Source organism: Leucoraja erinacea, chromosome 4 (assembly GCF_028641065.1).
Source record: "Leucoraja erinacea ecotype New England chromosome 4, Leri_hhj_1, whole genome shotgun sequence".
Lineage (NCBI taxonomy): Eukaryota > Metazoa > Chordata > Chondrichthyes > Rajiformes > Rajidae > Leucoraja > Leucoraja erinaceus.
In genome coordinates, this window is record NC_073380.1 from 30,542,351 (window position 1) to 30,565,101 (window position 22,751).

Here is a 22,751-nt window from a genome sequence, read left to right on the forward strand (position 1 = left end):
GTGTGTATATATGTATAAGTGCAAAACCTAAAATAATGCTCGCAAGTCTATGTAGTTCAGAGTGTATATGGATGTTGTAGTGCTTAATAGCCTAATAGTTGTAGGGAAGAAGATGCTCCTGAACCAGGATGTTATAGTTTTCAGGCTTCTATTTCTTCTTCCTGATTGCAGAATTGAAATGAGAGGAAACACTGCATTTCTTTCACATAAACTTAAACTGGCCCAGTCTTCACCGACAAATTGATGTACTATATTACATGGAGCGATTTGGAGGAAAAAACAGGGAGTTATCCCTCAATTAGCTTTGCTTAAACACATTTTCTGCTTGTTATTACATTTCTATTTGTGACATGATGCTGTGCAGAGAAAGGCTTCCCTTTCTCTCTGCAGAATAACTACACTTGAAAGGTACTTTATAGCAAGTAAAGATTTTAGGGATAGCCCGAGGTGATTCCAAAGACGTGAAGGTTTGTAGATTAATTGGCTTCGGTAAATTGCCCCTGGTGTGTAGGATGGTCTAGCATAGAACTAGTGTACGGGCGATCGATGATTGGCATGGGCTCGATGGGCTGAAGGGCCAGTCGCCATGCTGTATCTGTAAACTACAAACCACTTGCCCTCCGAATTGCTTGCTGCACCTTCATAACTTCCTCAGGCTGTCAGAGTGTTTTAAAGCAAGTTAAGCTTTTACAACAATCACTCAGAGCCTTGGATGATTTCCCCACTTGAACCACCATCATCCTAACCAGGAGCCGCATTGTTCAGACTGCTACCGATCGTGCAATAGAGTGGCGCAGCAGTACAGTTTCTGTCTTATAACACCAGAGTCCCGGGTTCGATCCTGACTATGGGTGCTGTCTTTACGGATTTTGTATGTTCTCCCTGTGATCACACATCCAAATATGTGCAGGTTTGTAGGTTAATTGGCAACTGTGAAAAATTATAAATTGTCCCTAGTGTGTAGGATAGTGCTAGTGTACGGGTTGAACAATCAACCCAGGTTGATTGGCGCTGACTCGGTGGGCCGAAGGGCCTGTTTTCCGCGCTGTATCTCTAAAGATAAAGAATCATGACTAAAAACAGAATTTTTGGGTTCAATAGAGTAAAGTCACTGAGCTAAAAGAGTTCAAAAGAGTTACCTTTTTTAATTCTTATTCTTCTTGGGAATGAGTGATGTCACGGGCGGAAGGAGCCAGCAATGGGGATAAGAGCAGGAAGCGGCTGCAAGCAGTCAGGACTGAGATGGTAAATCTGGCCGCCATCTGTTAGAATTCAAATTAGCTCGAGAACGATCCTCGTAACTGGGAGTTTACAGATTGAAAGGGGAAATACGCCAGTCGTAAATTAATCATTTTCCCCCTTAAAGGGGACGTTTTGCTTTTCTGAGGCTGCTAGTTTACGCTATGGACGTCTAAAACATTAATAGAAAAGCATGTTATTAATTAGGAGCTTGCAGGATTATGGATTTGAAAATTTGAAAGGTGTTGTTTATGTTGGTAAGCTGGAAAAGGTAGAGGAAATATTTACGAGGATGTTGCCAGGACTCAAGAACCTGAGCTGCAAGGGAGAGGTTGAGCAGACTTTATTCCTTGAAATGCAAGAGGATGAGGGGTGATCTTATAGAGGTGTATAAGAACATGATGGGAAAAATTGGGTAAACGCAGTCTTTTACCCAGTAGGGGAATAGAGAAACAGAGGACATAGGTTTAAAGTGAGGGGGGAAAGATTTAATAGGATTTAATAGGAACCCGAGGGGCAACTTTTACGGGTGGTAGGTGTATGGAACAAACTACCGGAAGAGGTAGTTGAGGCAGGTACTATAATAATATTTTTTAAATGTTTAGACAAGTTCATAGCAAAAGGATTTGAGTATAAGAGCAGGGAGGTTCTACTGCCGTTGTACAGGGTCTTGGTGAGACCACACCTGGGGTATTGCGTACAGTTTTGGTCTCTAATCTGAGGAAAGACATTCTTGCCATAGAGGGAGTACAGAGAAGGTTCATCAGACTGATTCCTGGGATGTCAGGACTTTCATATGAAGAAAGACTGGATAGACTTGGCTTGTACTCGCTAGAATTTAGAAGATTGAGGGGGGATCTTATAGAAACTTACAAAATTCTTAAGGGGTTGGACAGGCTAGATGCAGGAAGATTATTCCCGATGTTGGGGAAGTCCAGAACAAGGGGTCACAGTTTAAGGATAAGGGGAAAATCTTTTAGGACCGAGATGAGGAAAACATTTTTCACACAGAGAGTGGTGAATATCTGGAATTCTCTGCCACAAAAGGTAGTTGAGGCCAGTTCATTGGCTATATTTAAGAGGGAGTTAGATGTGGCCCTTGTGGCTCAAGGGGTCAGGGGGTATGGAGAAAAGGCAGGTACAGGATACTGAGTTGGATGATCAGCCATGATCATATTGAATGGCGGTGCAGGCTCGAAGGGCCGAATGGCCTACTCCTGCACCTATTTTCTATGTTTCATGGATATGTTGTGGAATATGGGCCAAATGCAGGCAGGTATGACGAGTGTAGATGGGGAATGTTGGTTGGTGTGGGCAAGTTGGGCTGAAGGACCTGTTTTTCACGTTGTGTGACTCCATGCCTTTAGGTGGGTAGATAAAGAGAAACTTTATTCGATAGTGGAGATATTCAGGTCATGGAGATATAACCTTCTAGATAGAAATGAGAAAATACTGCATTATTCAAAGGATTGAAGAAATCTTAAAGGGGGCTGGTGTTCACAAATGCTGAAACAAATGGGAGCCTGAGCCAGTATCGAGAGTCTGGAATGAGCCATGGTGTAACTCAGTGCAGCAGGGGAAAGTTGCGAATGATCATAAACATCCCACAAGTGAAGTAGCTTTCAGTGCAATCATTTATCAAGAGTCAAGAGTGTTTTATTGTCATATGTCCCAGATAGAACAATTAAATTCTTACTTGCTGCAGCCCAACAGAATATGTAAACATAGTACACTGTAAACAATATGCTAAACGAGAGAGAAAAAGTTTAGTGTGTATATATACACATGCAAGTACACACACACACATATATATATATACGCATACACACGTACTCAAAAAATAAACAATAGTAGTTTTGATTGTAAACAATTCTAATACCAGGAAATGTTTTAAATATTATTACATATTATATAAATTAATATATGTACAGAACAATGTATTTGAAAGCAATGTAAGTCCTGGGAGCAGAATTTGTCTATTCAATTGTAGCAGATCTATCTTTCCCTCTCAACCCCATTCTCCTTCCTTGTCCCCACAACCTCTGACAGCCTTACAAATCAAGAACCTATCAATCTCCACTTTAAAAATGCACACAGTTAGAGGTTACATATCCTATCACTGACCTAATCTTGATTTTAGGTTTGAAAATGTTTTGAGAATAATTGGTATTAATCTACAGTATTCAATGATCTTTGATCTTTTTGGTCCATTAATCTCCTTTCTCCAAAATCTTCAAAATCCTGTCTTTGCTCCAATCATGACTGTCGTTGCTGGAAAATCCCTTTCAGTGCAATCGCATCTGAAATTAGACACTGAATTGGTATGGTGGTGATGTGATCAACAGACACATTTCTGGGCCACCAATCTAGAAGCATGAGTTCCAATCTACTAGGGCAGTTTGTGAATTTAAATTCAAGTGATTAAATAGATGTGGAATTAATTAAACTGCTTGCCCTTGTAACTGACACAAAATGCTGGATTGTCATGAAATTCCATCATTCAGGGAAAGTAGTCTACAAACTTTACCCAGTCTGACCTATATGTCCCTTCATGACTCCTCAACTCAGGGGCAATGAGGGGTAGGCTATAAATGTCTGCAATTGCCAGTAATGTCCATGTCTTTGAATAAATAAATCCTAAACACTCTCAATCTCTTTGGTTCAGACTGGTTAGCCCAAGGGACTAAGAGGTAGGGTGGAGTCCATCAGCAGTACAGTGGCGCTGCAGTTGAGTTTCTGCCTTACAGTGCCAGGGTCCCGAGTTCGATCCTGACTATGGGTGCTGTCTGTACGGAGTTTATACGTTCTCCCTGTGACCACGTGGGTTTTCTCTGGGTGCTCCGGTTTCCTCCCATATTCCAAAGACATCCAAGTTGGTAGGTTAATTGGCTTCTGTAAATTGTCCCTAATGTGTAGGATAGAACTAGTGTATGGGGATCATTGGTCGGCGCGGACTCGGTGGGCCATGAGGCCCGTTTCCTCGATGCATCTCTATACTAAACTAAACTATCCATTTTGTTACATTTTGACAAAATCATCTGAAGGCTGAAAGCTCCATTCTCCCAACACAAAACACAACAGCTTAAAAAGGATTGGTTATCATTGCAAGCGAAGTTGTAGTGAATCAGAATGATAGGTGCTTTAGGTCCTAAACTATGAGCTTGCAGTAGAAAAACTTGGAGTAGTACCTCCAATGGGGAATTCAGGGAAGACCTCTTGTGTAAGTAGGTACACAAAAATGCTGGAGAAACTCAGCGGGTGCAGCGGCATCTATGGAGCGAAGGAGATAGGCAACGTTTCGGACCGAAACCCTTCTTCAGACTTCTTCGAAATCCTTCGCTCCATAGATGCTACTGCACCCGCTGAGTTTCCCCAGCATTTTTGTGTACCTTTGATTTTCCGGCATCTGCAGTTCCTTCTTAAACACCTCTGTAAGTAGGATGTGGATGTGGATGAACTGTATAGCCGCAGGAACGGAACTAAGCACTCTGGAACAAAGACAAGGATTTACAGATAACCCTTGTTATAATGGACCATGGGTGGGCGAGGAGGGGGGAATGGTGTCCGTTATTGTTGATTGTCTGCAATAACCGATTCGATCCAACCACCGTGAGACGATGAGTCGTTTTCAAATACAAAGTTATTTTTAACAAATAAAATGTATTTTTGTTATCCAAGTGAAAAATACTAAAGGCTGTTTGTTACATTGTTTAATACAGTATCATTGCACAAGTGTCGCACAAAGCAATTGCTTGTCAATTTCGATGGCCTCCCACAGTGTAACTAGTAGCCTTAAAGAGACAGTAGTGTCTGATTACTGTGCGAACCTCCATCTGCAATAACCAAACTCCGTTATAAAGAGGTCCTTAATAACGAAGGTAGATTGTATTGATGGGGTGAGCTGAAGTATAAGTGGATGCTCGTGTATCATGTACACACACACATTTGGACTTCTCGAGCCAAATAATCTGTTCCCTGTTATCCTTTTTTTCATTTAATGCAGGCTTATACTGCTGTGCTAAGCCTGATATGTCCAGTTATTCAGCATACTCGGCTTTCCTACAATACTATTGTCCTATTCCATCGGAGTCAGTGTCTTTTGAGAGCGGCTACCCCCTCTTTGCTGATTGTCTCTAATTTTCCAGCTTTTTCTTGAGAAGTGTGGAACCATATCGATTTATCAAGTCAAGAGTGTTTTTATCGTCATGTGTCTCAGATAGGACAATGAAATTCTTATTTGCCAACGGGATCCCACTACTGGCCACATCTTCCCATCTACTCCCCTTTCGGCTTTCCGCAGAGACCGCTCCCTCGATAACACCCTGGTCAATTCGTCATTTCCCACCCAAACCACCTCCTCCCCTGGAACCCCCTTGCAACTGCAGGAAATGCTACACTTGTCACTTTACCTCCCCCCTCGACTCCATCCAAGGACCCAAGCAGTCTTTCCAGGTGAGACAGAGGTTCACCTGCACCTCCTCCAACCTCAACTATTGCATCCGCTGCTCAAGGTGTCAACTGCTCTACATCGGTGAGACCAAGCGCAGGCTTGGCAATTGCTTCGCCCAACACCTCCGCACAGTTCACATTAACCAACCTGATCTCCCGGTAGCTCAGCACTTCAACTACTCCTCCCATTTCCTATCCGACCTTTCTGTCCTGGGCCTCCTCCATGGCCAGAGTGAGTCCCTCCGCAAATTGGAGGAGCAGCACCTCATATTTTGCTTGGGTAGTTTACACCACAGCGGTATGAACTTCTCCAATTTCAGGTAGTCCTTGCTTTCTCCCTCCTTCTCCTCCCTTTCCCAGCTCTCCCACAGCTCACTGTCTCCGCCTGTTCCTTTCTTCTTCCCATCCCCACATCAGTCTGAAGAAGGGTCTCGACCCAAAACGTCACCTATTCCTTTGATCCATAGATGCTGCCTCACCCGCTGACTTTCTCCAGCATTTTTATCTACCTTCGATTTTTCACCCTCTCCGCCATCGTCCCATTGATATAAACAGGGTTATGGGTCCTCATCCTTTCCCTTTCAAAGTCCACAATCAATTCCTTGGTTTTGCTGGTGTTGAGTGCTAGGTTGTTGTGCTGACACCATTTGGTCAATCGGTCGATCTAATTTCCATACTCTGACGTATCACCATCTGTTATTCGTCCCACAACAGTGGTGTCATCGGCGAACTTGATGATGGAGTTCGCACTATGTCAGTCTACACAGTCATGAGTACAGAGTGAGTAAAGCAGAGGGCTGAGCACGCAGCCTTGAAGTATTGCGCCTACACAATCTACTTCCCTCATGATATTTTCCCCAAGCAATGATTTCTGTGTGATTGAGTCATATAGTGTGGAAATAGCCCCTTTGGCCCAACCTGCTCACACCAACCAACATGCTCCATCTTCACATCCCACCTGCATGCGTTTGGCCCATAATCCCTTTAAACCTATCCTATCCATGTACTTGTGTAAATGTTTCTTAAACGTTGTGATAGTACCTGCCTCATCTACCTGTTCCAGCAGCCCGTTCCATACACCCACCACCCTTTGTGTAAAAAAAAAGTTACAGGTTCCTATTACATCTCCCCCCCCCCCCCCAAACCCATGTCCTCTGGTTCTCGATTCCCCTACTCTGGGCAAAAGGCTCAATGCATCTACACAATCTATTTCCCTCATGATTTTGTGCAATTATAGATGGTGACAGGAAGTTGCTTCCAGTCAAGAGTGTTATTGTCATATGTCCCAGACAGATCAATGACATTCTTACTTGCAGCAGCACAACAGAAAACCTCCTTCTTTACGTGTCCATCTTGTTACAAATGTTGGCCTCGCTGTCATCGTCTGTCCTGAAAAGGATGCAAGCTACCGGCAACAATCAGTGGAAGCCATCACTTGTCGCAGTAGATGATGGTGGTAGCAGAAGTAGCTCAGGATACTTCCAGTTTCCAGCCCCGCGACATGGACACTTCTCCTATGGGGCCACAACAAAAAATGTAAACATAGTACTCTGTAAACAATATAATAAACAAGAAACATAAGGTACATAAAGTAATTACCCCAGAAATAGGGACAAGCCTATTGCTGATCCCCATTGAGAGACCATTGCACTCTGGACCAAAGTTAAATTACGTTATTAACTTAGAAAAAGCTTTGTTGTATACCGTTCCATGTTTGCAAGGTGCTACCTTTAAATATCTACATGATCTGTTCAACTGAAATATTACAATTGCCTTTATTATGATTTATTATTTTCCCTATATCGTCCACAGTATAAATTGATAAAATATTTGTATGATTGCAAAATGGCTGGATTAGCAAGTAACTGCTGCTGCAGAAACTTACGCGACCTTCGCTATTGGTCACATGTGCGGTTGTCAGCTGATCTTCACTTCTGCTTTGATCCACAGTAAAAGTTGTTAAAACTCTGTTAGACCAAGGAAATAAGCAAGAGGCCCTTGGACACAACCTTGCGGGTTCTTTTGCTGATTGAGTTTCCATCAATGAACAATTAGCATGGGCCAAAACGGATTGAGAAAGAGCTGCAATAACAGGTTGCTCGTGTTGGAAAGTTCACTTCCTGCAGCAGTCAATGGGGAACGTTTGCAAGCGGTGACCCATTGCTGAAGTATGGTTCTCTTTCTGTGATACATTCAGGAATCATCATTAACATTATTACATGGAACTTACAGAAACGTATTCTTTATTAATTACGCGTTTAATAATAATTGTTTGAATGTGTAACTTTATCATTTACCTTGTGTTATATTTTTTCTCCTGTCTGTTCTACCCAGAGCCAAACTCTCTTACTAACCACCCCTTGGGGACTCTAACCTTGCCTGCCTCACTACTGTAAGTTCTATGTTTCCAACCTTAGTGCTGTGCTAACCATCCATTCAGTAGCTTTCCCCAGGGAGATTCATGCTTTTAGTTTCAATAACAAGTTGCCTCCTATTATTGCATAGATACTGCAGCTCAAGCTTTTAGTTAAGTTTGTCATTGCCACATGCTCTTAAATGCTCTTAAATTTTGCAGATGAATAACATTTGAGAGTTTGTGATGTAAAAGATGTTATAACATGTCTCTGGAACTTGGAAACATTAATTATGAATGCCAACAGAGTCTTCTCTCTCACTCACGATGGTCAATATGTGTCTTTAATTAAATAGAGTATGAATCTTCAATAAGAATCTAGACAGACCTCATCAGAGAGTCCGTCCATGTTGTTTCTCTTGTCAAATAAAGACACAAAATGCTAGAGTAACTCAGCAGATCAGGCAGTATCCCTGGAGAACAAGAATAATTTCTGAAGAAGGGTTACAACCTGAAATGTCTCCTATCCGTGTTCCCCGGAGATACTGCCTGACCCGCTGAGTTACTCCAGCACTTTGTGTCTTTATTTGGTACAAACCAGTATCTGCAGTTCCTTGTTATTACATTATTTCGCTCATCAATATGTTTAAATATACTTAGCAGCTAAGAATGGATTATTGGTGTGACATTGCAACACTGGTACAATGTAACACCAGTTTTAAGGCCCCATGAATTTCACTGAGCTCACTTCACCAGCAGAAGGCGGTAAAGTGAGCCTGAAGCATGCCCCTCTAAGAATAAGGCCATTTAGGACTGAGATGAGGAAAAACGTTTTCACCCAGAAAGTTATGAATCTGTGGAATTCGCTGCCACAGGAGGCAGTGGAGGCCAATTCACTGGATGTCTTCAAGAGAGTTAGATTTATCTCTTAGGGCTAACGGAATCAAGGTATATGGGGGGAAAAGCAGGAACGGGGTACTGTTTTTGGATGATCAGCCGTGATCATATTGAATGGCAGTGCTGGCTCGAAGGGCCGAATGGCCTCCTGCACCTATTTTTCTATGTTTCTATGTCAAATCCTGCAGCCTGTTCTGAATCACTAAGTTGGTTAACCCAACCTGTCTAGGAACAGCCTTGGTGTTGGCCGCACTGAGATGGCGATTTTGAATTCCATAGGCAGCGGATACAGCCATTGGTCACCGGGATTGGTCACATGTGAGTTCAAGACTTGCGGAGCCTTAATTGATGTCCGGCTCCATGATGATTTCTTTGAGACCTGCACGAGTTGCAACTTCCCTAAGGTCGATCTTCTTGTTGAAGGAATGTGGCGAATAATTCTGCTTTCCCCTCTAATCGGAGTGCAAGAAGAGGTGAAATCCCAGCTAAGTTGCATTCCGCCTGGTATTCCAGCTCCAAAGATGGTAGGATGCCACATTTTCGACTTGCCTTCTTTTAAGGTTTTCAAGGTTCAAGAGCTAGCACTTGAAGAGCTAGCCATTTCACCTTGCTGTACCCATCTACAATGCTTGTTACTGTCATGGCATGTAAAGCATGGGGTGGCACAGTGGTGCAGCGTTAGAGTTGCTGCCTTACAGCACCAGAGACCCAGGGTTGATCCTGACCTTGGGTGCTGCCTGTACGGAGTTTGTACATTCTTCCTGTGACCACGTGGGTTTCCTCTGGGTGCCCCAGTTTACTTCTACACTCCAAAGACGTACAGGTTGGTAGGATAACTGGCTATGTAAATTGTCCCTAGTGCGTAGGATGATGCTGGTTAGTGTATGGGGTGATCGCTGGTCGGCGCAGTCTCAGTGGGTCAAAGGGACTATTTCCACGTTGTATCTGAAAAAGTTTCAAAGTTGAGTCTAAAGCAGAACCAGGTCTTCTATTCCCAGTCAACCTCACTGCAATAGCCTCAAGTGAAGAATTCCCTACCTGAGTAATTGGCTGAGATACAGTATGATATGACTGGTAGTAGCTTCTATTTACTACGTTATTTGTCTTTCAAGATGTTTCATCCTAGATAAAGCTAGTGATGTCGTGATTAAATTTAGGCTGCCTGAAGTTCCTTGGCTGAGGTTGCAAGTTCAAACCCCTTTCCAGACATGAACACATAAACCAGACTCACACCATTGTGTCACAGCAGGAATGCTCCAGTACCAGAGATGTGATCCTTCACATGAGAAGTAATTACCAGAGCACCACACAGGCTCACTCACTTAGAAACTTGTTTGAACCATTTGAACAAGCATTTCAGTGCCCTGAACAAACGTTGATCCTACAACCATCATCATCAAAAGCAGGTCATTGAATCATTATGTGAACTGCTGAAGATAATTCAGCCACTAGGCAATGTTCAGACTACTTGCTCTATTTACTATAAAATAATAATCATTGCATTAAAAAAATCAATTAAATCAGGTATGTCACTACAGACAGCTTCATTTCCCACATTAACCCTCATTCCAAAAGCTCCAATTACCCCCTAGGTATCAGTGCTATTGAGGCAGGCTCCCTGGCAGCCTCCCATGTATTTAATTAGTTGCCTGCAAAGGTAGTGGGTCGTCTGTTAAATTTGCATGAAGACCAGGTTTCACATGCCCTCATGCCCCATAGTAGACCCAGACTGAGATAGGAGAGTCAAGTTCAAGTTCAAGTGAGTTTATTGTCATGTGTCCCTGATAGGACAATGACATTCTTGCTTCGCTTAGCACACAGAACATAGTAGGCATTTACTACAAAACAGATCAGTATGTCCATATACCATAATATAAATATATACACACATAAACAAATAAACTGATAAAGTGCAAATAGCAGATAATGGGCCATCAATAATCAGAGTTTTGTCCGAGCCAGGTTTAATAGCCTGATGGCTGTGGGGGAGTAGCTATTCCTGAACCTGGTTGTTGCAGTCTTCAGGCTCCTGTACTTTCTACCTGAAGGTAGCAGTGTGTGGCCAGGATGGTGTGGGTCTTTGATGATACTGCCAGCCTTTTTGAGGCAGCGACTGCGATAAATCCCCTCGATGGAAGGAAGGTCAGAGCCAATGATGGACTGGGCAGTGTTTACTACCTTTTCTAGTCTTTCGTAGTCATAGTTATACAATTTGAAAACAGCCCTTTGGCCCAACTTGGTCGTGCCGAACATATTGCTGACCTGAGCTAGTCCTTTGTTTGGTCGAGATAGCTTAGTACATCCCAATTTTCTTCGAATCTTTTAATTTATTTTACATTCCTAAATATGCAAGAAATTCTGTTTCATTGACTTTTGCACTGATTTTAAGACAATTACATTGTATGCTTTAGGTAATTTATTTCTTTGGTAATCCTTCTTCAGTACATTTGCATTAATGATTCCGTATTGCACTCGCACAGTCTAGTAGTAATAAAGCATGCCACACTTGCATGGTGTTTTTGTAATTAGAACATAATTTTAAAAAGCTGCAGTGGCTCAAAATCTGAAGTAAACACAGAAAATACTGGTGAAACTCAAAAGGTCAAGTAACATATGTGAAGAGTTAACTTTTCAGGTTCAAAAACAAAGGGGCCCAAAATATCATCTCTTCCATTCTCTCCCCAAATACTGCCTGACCCGCTGAGTTCCTCCAGTGCTTTGTGCTTTTCTCAACATCCCAGCATCCGCAGTTTGTTGTGCCTCTAACTTTTCAGGATGATGATCTTTCATCGTGGTCATTCTGTGGAAAGGTACTCGAATCAAATCATTTACTCCGTCCCTGCAGTTTTTCCCTGTGAGTCTGAGTACTTCCGAAATGTTCTGTCCCCAATTAGAAAATGTTCCCACATTTATTGAGTAAACTATACATTTGGTTAAAGAAAATAAAAATTTCTTCTAACTTCTTGGATATCTGACTATAACACTTTCTTGGCTAATCTAATTTTTGCTCTCAACTAGCTTCACCTGCCTTCTCTCCTTAATCTTTAACACCCTTGCTAATCAAGAACATATCAATCTCTACTTTAAAAAAACCCAATGACTTGAACTCCACAGCCATCCATGGTAATGAATTCGGCAGGTTTAGCACCTCTGGAAAAAGAAAATCCTCCTCAATTCTAAGGTATGCCCTTGTATTCTGAGGCTATGCTGTCTGGTTCTCCTAGACTCTCCCATTACTGGAAACATCCTCTCCACGTTCACCTAGGCATTTCATTATTTGGTAGGTTTCAATGAGATTCCCCCCCCTCATCCTTCTAAACCCCAGCGGGTATAAGCCCAGAGCCATTAAATGCTCTTCATACATTAACCCAATCATCCCAGGGATCATTCTCATAAACCTCTCCTGGACCCTCTCCAATACCAGCACATCATTTCTTAACCATGGGGTCCAGAATTTTCCAGTGTACTCTCTATTTAAAATAAATCAATCTATCTTCATAAAAGTCTTCTGTTCTCTAGTTATCACAAGCTTTCCATTCACTCAATGTCATCTTTCCCTTGTCTGTTTCCCCATTAACCTCCCTTTAGATCTTTTTATTTTTGTTTGCAATTGTTTTTCCCAGTGAGCAAAAGATTAAAGAGCATTTGAAGGTAAATTAATTCAGCAAAATAATTAATTGCTGTCTTAAACTTGCAGATAGCATGGATAAATCAGTTGTTTGCAAACAAAGATATGATGCCAAGAGATTTAATCATGAGGCAGATGCAATGTCCTTTGGCTTGTGATAACGTTTTAGTTTTGCTGCCATGAAAGCTTGATTTTCATTAAGTGCCAAACAACACCATAATCTGAAGATGTAGCATGCAAATTCATAGAGGTATTTCATTTAGGTTTGACGATATTAAATTATTTTTGAATGGTTAACATTAAAATGACAGCATTCCTGAAGAAGGGTCTCGACCCAAAACATCGCCTATTTCCTTCGCTCCATAGATGCTGCCTCACCCTCTGAGTTTCTCCAGCATTTTTGTCTATCTTCGATTTTTCAGCATCTGCAGTTCCTTCTTAAACATTCCTGATCAGGTTGATAAGTGCATGTATAATGTATAAATAATACTGCTCTCTGAATTAGCCGCATCAGACTTGTACATATTAGGGCACACATTTGCTAAAATGGATTAGCTGCCCATTTCCTTATCATTGCAGCCTGCGGTGCTTTGCTGTATGAACATGTCTTCTTTGCCAAATGGTAAAACTGACAACTTTGTCTTAGAAACCCACTCCGTTGCATTTGTATCAATCTTAGGCAAGGCATCTGATCATCGCTTTTTCTTATTTACCTCTCATATTCCCATCCAACTCGCATCCATTTTGTCCCTCCCTACAAAAAATAATTCTTCCCATCCACATGTAATTTACAGTGCTGTCCATTCTTTGCCCTTTATCCTGCATTGATAGATCTGCCTTTGTCCTCCCATACCTCTGCTCGGTAAAATCCTTACTTTGCCCCGTCCTTTGAAGTGCTTTTGAGTGCCTTACTGTGTTTTAGGCAGGGATCAAATCCAATAATTGTTATTATTATGGCTCATTATTCCACAATTGTTTTGTAATGTGTTTAAATCTACGGCCATTCTGTGTACTGCCTGCAAATGTTCTTACTCACAATTCCTCTGATGATGGCCTCATGTTTCTGCTTTAGGTTGCTTTATCCCTGTGTATTGGGTGAGATGTAAGCCTATGGGAATCTATTAAACAACATGGGCAAAATCAGCTGCCAGTAAGTTTACCTAAGCTGCCACTACCTCCAGATTCAGGGACTTAACCAGTACCATCATTAAGCCATTCAGCAAATTACATCTATGGAATGACTTCATCGTAAAATATCTCCCGTGCATCTTTAAGCAGAAGAATTTGAAAAGTAAAAGTTAGCCAAGTCATTGCCATTCTTATTAACCCACAAATTCAGAATTCCAAAATGTTTTATGGGCCTGCAGCCATCAGTCCATGAATATTTGGCTACTCATTTGCTTTCATCTACTAACCACATGAATAAGCTAGGTACCAAGAGGGTACCAAACATTTTTCATTTCAGAAGCTCTGAGTGACTAATAAAACTGTATTCTCAAATGAAAGGACCATAGCCAAGATATTTTCTCATTGACAGCAAATCATTAAGAGTTTTGGCAGAGTAAACGATGCAAGAACCTTTCCACTTTTCACTGGTTTCATATTTCCATCCATTCCATGATATAAGATGCAGCTGTTCCCCTTCACAATGAATGTGTAATTCAAATCTGTCTGAACATCAGGATTATTTCAGATGCAATAGTAAACCTCTTTAATTTGTGGGTCATGCTTGCAAACACTTGACAGATGATGCAACAAAACATGGGATTAATTTGCCCCATTATGATTGTGGCAACACAACAAAAAAGTGTGCTCGATTCATCACCCCTCAAGCTCTGATCTCCAAACATAGGTAATGGTCACCTCCAAATGGTGAACACATAAATGATTGAGAATGTAGTCAACAGAAGACTTTTCTGTGGTACAGTAGAGCAGCTGGTAAAGATGCCATCTCACAGAGGCAGAGACCCGGGTTCCATCTTGACCTCGGATACTCTTCTGTGTAGAGTTTGCATGTTCTCCCTGTGCTCTGGGTGCTTCAGTTTCCTCCCATATCCCAAAAACATATGCGGGTGTGTATGTGTCAATGGGCCTGTGTAAAATGCCCCTAATGCGCAGGAAGGGAAATAACATAGAACTCATGAATGGGTGATCGGTGGTCAGCAAGGACTCGGTGAGCCAAAGGGACCTGTTTCCACGCTGTATCTCGAAACTAAATGTTCACAAATATAACTATGGAAGTTGGGAACAGAACATGAAATACCTTGTGTCCAATCCATAACGTGAAGGAGAGTTTCGGAGCAACACACTTTGCTCTTCCAAACATAATAATATGGCCAATTGTTGTTCTGCTGTTGAATATGAAATATATATGTGAAATATGAATATGAAGGCCTGTGTAGAGTGGATATTGAGAGGATGTGTCCACTTGTGAGAGAGCCTAGGACCAGAGGCCATAGCCTCAGAATATAAGGATGTACCTTTAAAAAGATGAGGATGAATTTCTTTAGTCAGATTAGTGAATCTGTGGAATTCATTGCCACAGACAGCTGTGGAGGCCAAGTCAATGGATATTTTTAAGGCAGAGATTCTTGATTAGTAAGGATGTCAGGGGTTATGGGGAGAAGGCAGGAGAAAGGGGTTGAGAGGTAAATATAGATCAGCCATGATTGAATGGCGGAGTAGACTTCATGGGCCAAATGGCCTAATTCTATTCTAGAATTTAATGAAATCCCCACAAAGAGGGGTGGCACAGTGGTGCAGCAGCGGTAGAGTTCCTGCCTTGCAGTGCCATAGACCCGGGTGTACTCCTGACTATGGGTGCTGGCTGTACGGAGTTTGTACATTCAACCTGTGACCACATGTATTTTCTCCAGTTTCCTCGCATATGATAAAGATGTACAGGTCTGTAGGTTAATTGGCTTTGGTAAAGGTTGTAAATTGTGTGTAAGTAATACTGTTGTATGGGGTGTTCACTGGCCACACGGATATGGTGGGCTGAAGGGACTGTTTCCGAGCTGTATCTCTAAAGTCTATAAAAGAAATTTACCAAATGCTTCACTTGCAGAGACAATCCCACACAGATTGTTGTTAAAGAGCATTTAGTAATGCAAAGTTCATCCTATCCCATTGCATTGCAAATGAAAAGAATGTGTATTAGGCAATGAAGACTATGTGGCTCCAATTACACCACAGCTGCAGAAAGTACTTAACTCAGTGATAACGTTTGGTGCCCTCCAGCATACTTTGAATGTAGTCTATTCCAAAATTTGAGTTTCAAATAATAACATATTGGTTTGATAAAAATATTTTTTCAAGTACAAATTATGGATCTTACACAGCGCCTTTGGTTTGTAACTTAACTCTATTAGTTTTCCTGATGATTTAGTAGATTATGTTTAATGAAGATTTTAATTTAGACCAATTTAAGATTTGATTTAGAAAATCCGAACTTGGCACAGCTGATAGGGTTGGAGAGTTTGATCTTTTGAAATACCACGCAAAACTGTTGAAGCTAGTTGCAGGAATTTAGTACTCTTCAAAACCGTCTCACACCTTCTGCTCTTATCTCTGGCATTTGTTCCAACCATCTGACTGTCAAACCCCTCCCCCCCCCCCCCCGCCTGCTTCAAGTTACTACTTGCCATGTTCTGTCCTGCCTCTCCCCTTTTCCAGCTTTCCTCTCCCCCACTGTAATCGGTCTGAGAAAGGGTCTCGACCCGAAGTGTCACCTATCCATGTTCTCCAGAGATGCTGCCTGGGTTTACATCAGCACTCCAACACTTTGTGTTCTTTTGTGTACTAACCAGCATCGTGCAGCTTTTGTTTTTTGCAGTATTTTAAAATATTGTTCAGAACTACACACGTCAGAATTTTACGATTTAATTTTCTAATATTTTATATCAATGCAGATTTATTGTATACCTATCTGAGTTTAAGAGTTTAGTTTATTGTCACGTGTCCATGCTGACCAAGTTGGCATGCTAGGCTAGTCCCATTTTCCTACATTTGGCCCATAGCCTTCCAAACTCTTCCTATCTATATGTCTATCTATTCAATGTCTATTAATTACCTTGGATGCAAACCATTTTCTTGAAGTTTCAGAAATGATTTGCATCCAAAGTATAATTTTATCAGCTTCTGCTGGCGGCTCATTCCAGATATGTACTACCCAAAATGTTGTCCCTGAGGTCCCCCTTAAATGTCTTCCCACTCGACTTTAGCCTATGCTCACTGTTTTAAAATACTACACCCTGGAGAAAATAAAAAAGAGCATTGATTTTAATCTATGATAGCTACCCTTACTAATCAAGAACCTATCAATCTCTGCTTCAAAAAATACCCAATGACATAGCCTCCACCGCCATCTGCAGTATGATTTCCACACATTCATCCTCTAAATATATGTGTGCATCGATAGACATCCCGCTGCATGGATGTCAGCTCCTAAATGAAAACAGAGTTATAGTTATGGAAAGATTTTCTTTATTAATCAGCGGCAAGAGAAGAATAACAACAACCATGATGACCGACAGAGATCCCGTGCTGCTGTGAGTCTTGTGTTTAAAAGCCAGACTTTGAAAAAACATCCTTGCAGGCATTGTCAGAACCATTACTTTCGTGAGTTGAGTCTCAATATTATTGGAAAGCTGGCTCCCAATGTGGACCTCAGTGCCCCAAAGAGACAGTTCCGATGAAAAGTTAGCATATTGCAGTGAACTCCCTTTATATGGGACCTTAAAAATTCAGACAGGTCCTGCAGATGGCAGAAGGTTTATCTGCCTCCAGAGTATCCAGAGGCCTTCACATTTAAACAAGGAGCCCTATTCGGAAGGCAGGAACACGTCAGCAATAGCATTCACCTCTATTCCTCAAACATGGACTATGTCTCCTCTGATCCAGGTCTATTTTCGCCTAGAATAGAATAGTTTCTTTATTGTCATTGTAACATGAACCATGTACAACAAAATTAAAAAATGTCAAAAATGTGGTTATTTATAAGGACCAACAGTAGCAGGGATGTACAGGAGAAAATCTAAATAGGAGATCAGCTTCTGTCCCTCCCTCTTAGCTTATATGTGTATGTGTGTGAGGTGAGGTGGGGCGGGGTCAACTAGCATCGAGCAACGGGGGTACAACTTGGAAAATTAAAATCAGGCCAGTGAGGTGACAACAGTATTCACCAATTCATATTACCTCAATTTTCACCACCGTCCGGATTTAGGGTGGCTAGACAGCAACAAATGCTATGATGCCGTACTTCTGACTGTGTTAACCAAGTGCTTGAATGTGTGCCAGTCACTTGGTCAAACTCTGTGACCAGACTTGGGGAAAGGGCTGTAAGGTTAGGTGAGACGTGAAATGTTGCCATTCCATTCCCTTCTGGAGGAGTCAGTGCTGATTTGATACTGGACTATATCTTTTCTCATTGAAGTATTTAAAGAAGGTTTAAAGTTTCCTTAGTCGCATATGTGGTTGTGTGTCAGACTCCACTTCTGTCGAACTTTCAGTCTGAAGAAGGGTTCTGACCCCGAAAGGTCACCCATCCTTTTACTCCAGAGATGCTGCCTGGCTCGCTGAGTAACTCCAGCACTTTGTGTCTATCTCCGCTTCTGAAAATGGGTTCCACAGAAGCAATGCATTTCGCTGAAGTGGAACGTTCTTTGCCATGGATTAATTGTGGCAGCCTGCATCCAAAACCACGTTGTGAAGTTCGTCAAGCATGAAAGGACGCAGCTGTTTGGAACTGTTTGCGTGTGTACTTGGGCAGGTGTTTGTTATGTTGGAAAATGGAGTTGCCTTGCTTAGGGAATTTACTGCAGTTGGATATGTTTCTCCACTTCTTCAAGGTTGATTGCAACACTCAGCCTGGATGGAACTTCTTCCCACATTTGAGGTTGCTAACCCTCATCCCAGTGCCTACTGAATTATTGATTAAGCCAAGATTTGATTATAAGGATTTCCATGCTTGTTTTTGAATTCCTCTATGGTTTTGCTCGTCTCTTTTTGATGTTCTGCATTCCCTACTACACTCCAATACTTCTATCCCTGGCTTTCTAAGTACCCCCTGTTTCGCAAAACACATAAAGTGCTGAAGTAACTTTAGACTGGATTTGAAGAAGGGGCCCGACCTGAAACATCTGCAATACATATTCTCCATAGATTTTGCCTGACCCACTCTGAGTTGCCTGAGTTACTCCAGCCTTGTGTTTTTGCTCAAGATTCCAACATCTGCAATTCCCTACCATCTGCAGTTGTCAACCCCAGTGTTTTGTGGCTCTAGAATTGGAGTCTTGCCTTGAGCTGTCATGATCCTGAGCCCAATTTCCTCTATCTCCTGCAAGATACGGACTCAAGGATAGAGAATGCTGGAAATACTTGGTGGGTTAGTCTGCATTTGCGGAAACAGAAACAGAGATGGGAATAGATTGGAAAAGCAGCGTTTTAATCTGCACTTGCTTTTTCCAGTGCAGAGAAGACCACAACATGAACACATAATGCAGTACATTAAATTGGAAGAAGCGTGGGTGATTTGCTTCCTTCATCGAGGAATGTTTAGAGACCTGGATAGTGGATGGGGAAGAGATGATATGCCGCCATTGCATCTCCTGTGAGATGCACAGAGAATTCTGTACGCAGCCAAAACCATCACACTTACCAACTACCCATCCATTTACTCCATTCACACCTCACGCTACCTTGGCAAGGCCACCAGCATAATCAAGAATGTCGCACCCCAGCCACTCCCTCTTCTCCCCTCACCCATGAGGCAAGAGAGAAAGAAGTGTGAAAATGCACACCAGAATCAGGGATAATTTTTTCCCAGCTATTATCAGGCAAACATACCAACAGCAAGAGAGATGTCCTGAGCTACTATCTACCTCATTCGTGACCCTCGGACTATCTTTACTGGACTTTATCTTGCACTAAACGTGATTCAATTTATCCCATTATCATGTATCTGTACACTGTGATGGCTCAACTGTAATCATGCATTGTCTTTCCGCTGACTGGTTAGCGAGCAACATTAGTCTAAATTGCCTCCTTTTGCACCTTAAAGTTCTACAATTCTATGTTGCTTACCCTGCCAGCAGGCAGTTTGGTCCATTAGGCTCTAGTTGTTAAAACATGTTTTATCAATCTTGTACAAAATTGTTTGATCCTGATTATATGGTGGATAAAGTTACCCACTCTGTGATGCAGTTTTATCTGCTCATTCTGCATTTCTGTTTCAGCAAAAAAAAACCCTCCATTTGATTCAAAGTCGTTTTCATTTCGGCTGGCTCTTGACGAATATCCCACACTGCAGATCAACCTTATCCAGTGTACGGAAGCACTTAATTCAGGCAACTTGAAATATTTTAGGTTTGGCTGTAGGATTTCAGAGTGAGGAATTACTCTGCTCGCACCAGGAATGCAGAGCAGTAGGAACAAGTTAAGGGGCTGTCCCACTGCGGCGACCTAATCCACGAGTTCAGAAGAGTTTGCCCTCGACTCGTACTCGCAACATTATCGACACGAGGTCCTGGGTCTTTGTAACTCTCCTTCATGCTCGAGAGCAGTCCCCGCGTACTCAAGGTCTCAGCTAGGTTGTTGCGTATTTTTCAACATGCTGAAAAATGCCCGCGAGTAAAAAAAGGTCGCCATGGAAAAAAATCAATATTTTTTTTACTCGTAGGTTTAGTCGAGGTAGGTCGTAGTAGGTCGGCATGTTATTCATAGGTAATCGAGGGTAGTCGAAGGTAATCAAAGGTAGTCGAAGGTAGTCGTAGATAGTCTTCAACATAGTCGAAGGGAGATCGAAGGAGGTCGTCTTCACTCTCCACTATTCGGTGTCCAATTTTCCCGAAGCTAGTCGAAGCAGTCTTCAGCATAGTCGAAGGAAGTCTTCAACATGACACTTTTTCAAACTCTCCTAAACTCTTCTAAACTCGCCAATTAGGTCGCCGCAGTGGGACAGCCCCTTTATGCTTTAGTACAAAATATATACAAGATATATCTGAAGAAGGGATTCGGCCCGAAACGTTGCCTATTTCCTTCGCTGCTGCACCTGCTGAGTTTCTCCAGCACTTTTGTCTACCTTCGATTTTCCAGCATCTGCAGTTCCTTCTCGAACATATACAAGATATTTGTTTGGTTGCTCACCATTTTAACTCCTCTTCACATCCTCTTACCAACCTTTCTGTCCTAGACCACCTCCATTGAGTGAGGCTATATGCAAACTGAAAGAACAGCACATCATATTCTTCTTCACCAGTCTGAAAAAGGGTTCCGACCCAAACGTCACCTATTCTTTTTCTCCAGAGATGTTGTCTGACCCGGTGAATTACATCATGTGTCTCTCTTCAGCACCTCATTTTCCACTTGGGTAGCTTACAACCCAACGATATGGGGTAACTACCTACCCTCTACCTGTGTTCTCGTCCACCCCAGTTGCACCCATTTGTCCAAATATCCTGCCCCCATCATTGGCACCTTCCACCTATATCCCTCCCTCTGTCTTTGCATTTCACTCCTTTTCATCTCTTGCCTTTGTCCACCTATCTGCCAATCAAAACCTCCCCTCACTTGTATCACTCAGCGGGTCAGGCAGCATCTGTGGAGGGAAATGGGCACAGACGACGTTTCAGGTTGGGACCCTTCTTCAGAGGAATAAGAGTCTCAGACAAAGAAGGGTCCCAGTCCGAAACATCGTCTGTCCATTTCCCTCCACAAATGCTGCCTGATCCGTTGAGGTCATAGAAACATAGAAACTAGGTGCAGGAGGAGGCCATTCGGCCCTTCGAGCCAGCACCGCCATTCATTGTTATCATGGCTGATCGTCCCCTATCAATAACCCGTGCCTGCCTTCTCCCCATATCCCTTGACTCCACTAGCCCCTAGAGCTCTATCTAACTCTCTCTTGAATCCATCCAGTGACTTGGCCTCCACTGCCCTCTGTGGCAGGGAAATCCATAAATTCACAACTCTCTGGGAGAAAAAGTTTTTTCTCACCTCAGTCTTAAATGGCCTCCCCTTTATTCTATCCTCCCAACACTTACCAGAGTTTGGCCCACCCACCCCCTCCTGTTTTACAGTTCCCTCCCTCAACTACAATCAGTATGAAGAAGTGTCCCAACCTGAAATGTCACCCATCCGTTCCCTCCACAGATGCTGCCTGACATGCCGAGTTACGCCAGCGCTTTTGTGTTTTACTTCAGTACAAGTCCACCTCTCTTAGTGCACGCTAAGGGAAGCCTAGTCAAATTCAGCATCTAGGCTGGGGATCATCACCCAGTGAGGCAACAAGGAAATGTGGGAATAGAAGGGGGAGGGTGGCTGAGGGAATTGACAGGAAGAGAAATGGAGTGCCAGAGAAGATACTGGAGAGAAGGGAGAGAGAAGATGGAAGAGATAGGCTGCAGAGGAGAGTAGTGACAAAGCGACATACATGTGCATGGAGACTGTTTTAGTTCAACAACTAAATCAATAATCTCTGGTCATGATCCCACTTCCCATTTATGATTCCATTTCTCCTGTTTAGACTTCCACAAGTTGTGATCCCACATTTCCCTTTTACACCTCTTTCTATTGACTTGTGCTTCTTTATCTGTCTAACATTTGCTTGTGGCATCCTCGCTTTTGTCCTTTAATCTTTCCAGCCTTCAATCAATCACCATCCTTAGCTCCTTCCGCCACTCTGCAATTGCCCTGTGTTGTTGTCGCTAAACAAACAATTTCATCTCTAACTCTGTAAAAGTCTTGTGGCAAGTCAGCAACCTCAGTTCGCCAGCTGAATGGTTTCCTCAGTTTTGATTTTGATTCTAGGTATTTACTAACTATATAACACCTTGCTTTTGAATGATAATGCAGAAAGAGTCAAGGTTGGGTAAACTGACACACCATCCAGAACCAAGAGCAGGTCAGCACAGGAAGGGCCCCTTGAGCCCACAATGTTTGGGCGAAACATAATGCCACATTAAACTGATCTCATTTGTCTGTACATGATCCATATTTCTATATTCCCTGCACTTCCTTGTGATTATCTAAAAGCTTCTTAAAAGCCACTGTTGTATCTTCCTCCTGGCAATGTATTCCACGCCCCAGCTAATTTCACTGTAAAACATTTTCCCCTCACATCTCCATTAAATGTTCTGCCACTCACCTTGTAGCTATGCTCTCAGGTTGGACATTTCCATCCTGGGA

The 22,751-nt window shown here is 42.4% G+C and overlaps 1 protein-coding gene across 4 annotated transcripts in view; it reads left to right on the forward strand.

Moving 5' to 3' along the window:
* Positions 1 to 22,751, forward strand: part of LOC129696233 (microtubule cross-linking factor 1) — a 156,044-nt gene that overhangs the window by 126,402 nt on the left and 6,891 nt on the right. For 2 of the 4 annotated variants that reach the window (XM_055633930.1, XM_055633931.1), the window contains exon 15: positions 8,023 to 8,080. The exons of the other annotated variants lie outside the window; for them this stretch is intronic. In XM_055633930.1, the coding sequence (XP_055489905.1) occupies positions 8,023 to 8,061 (39 nt within the window). In that variant the 3' untranslated portion in view covers positions 8,062 to 8,080. The remainder of the gene's footprint in view (positions 1 to 8,022; positions 8,081 to 22,751) is intronic. 4 annotated transcript variants of the gene reach the window in all.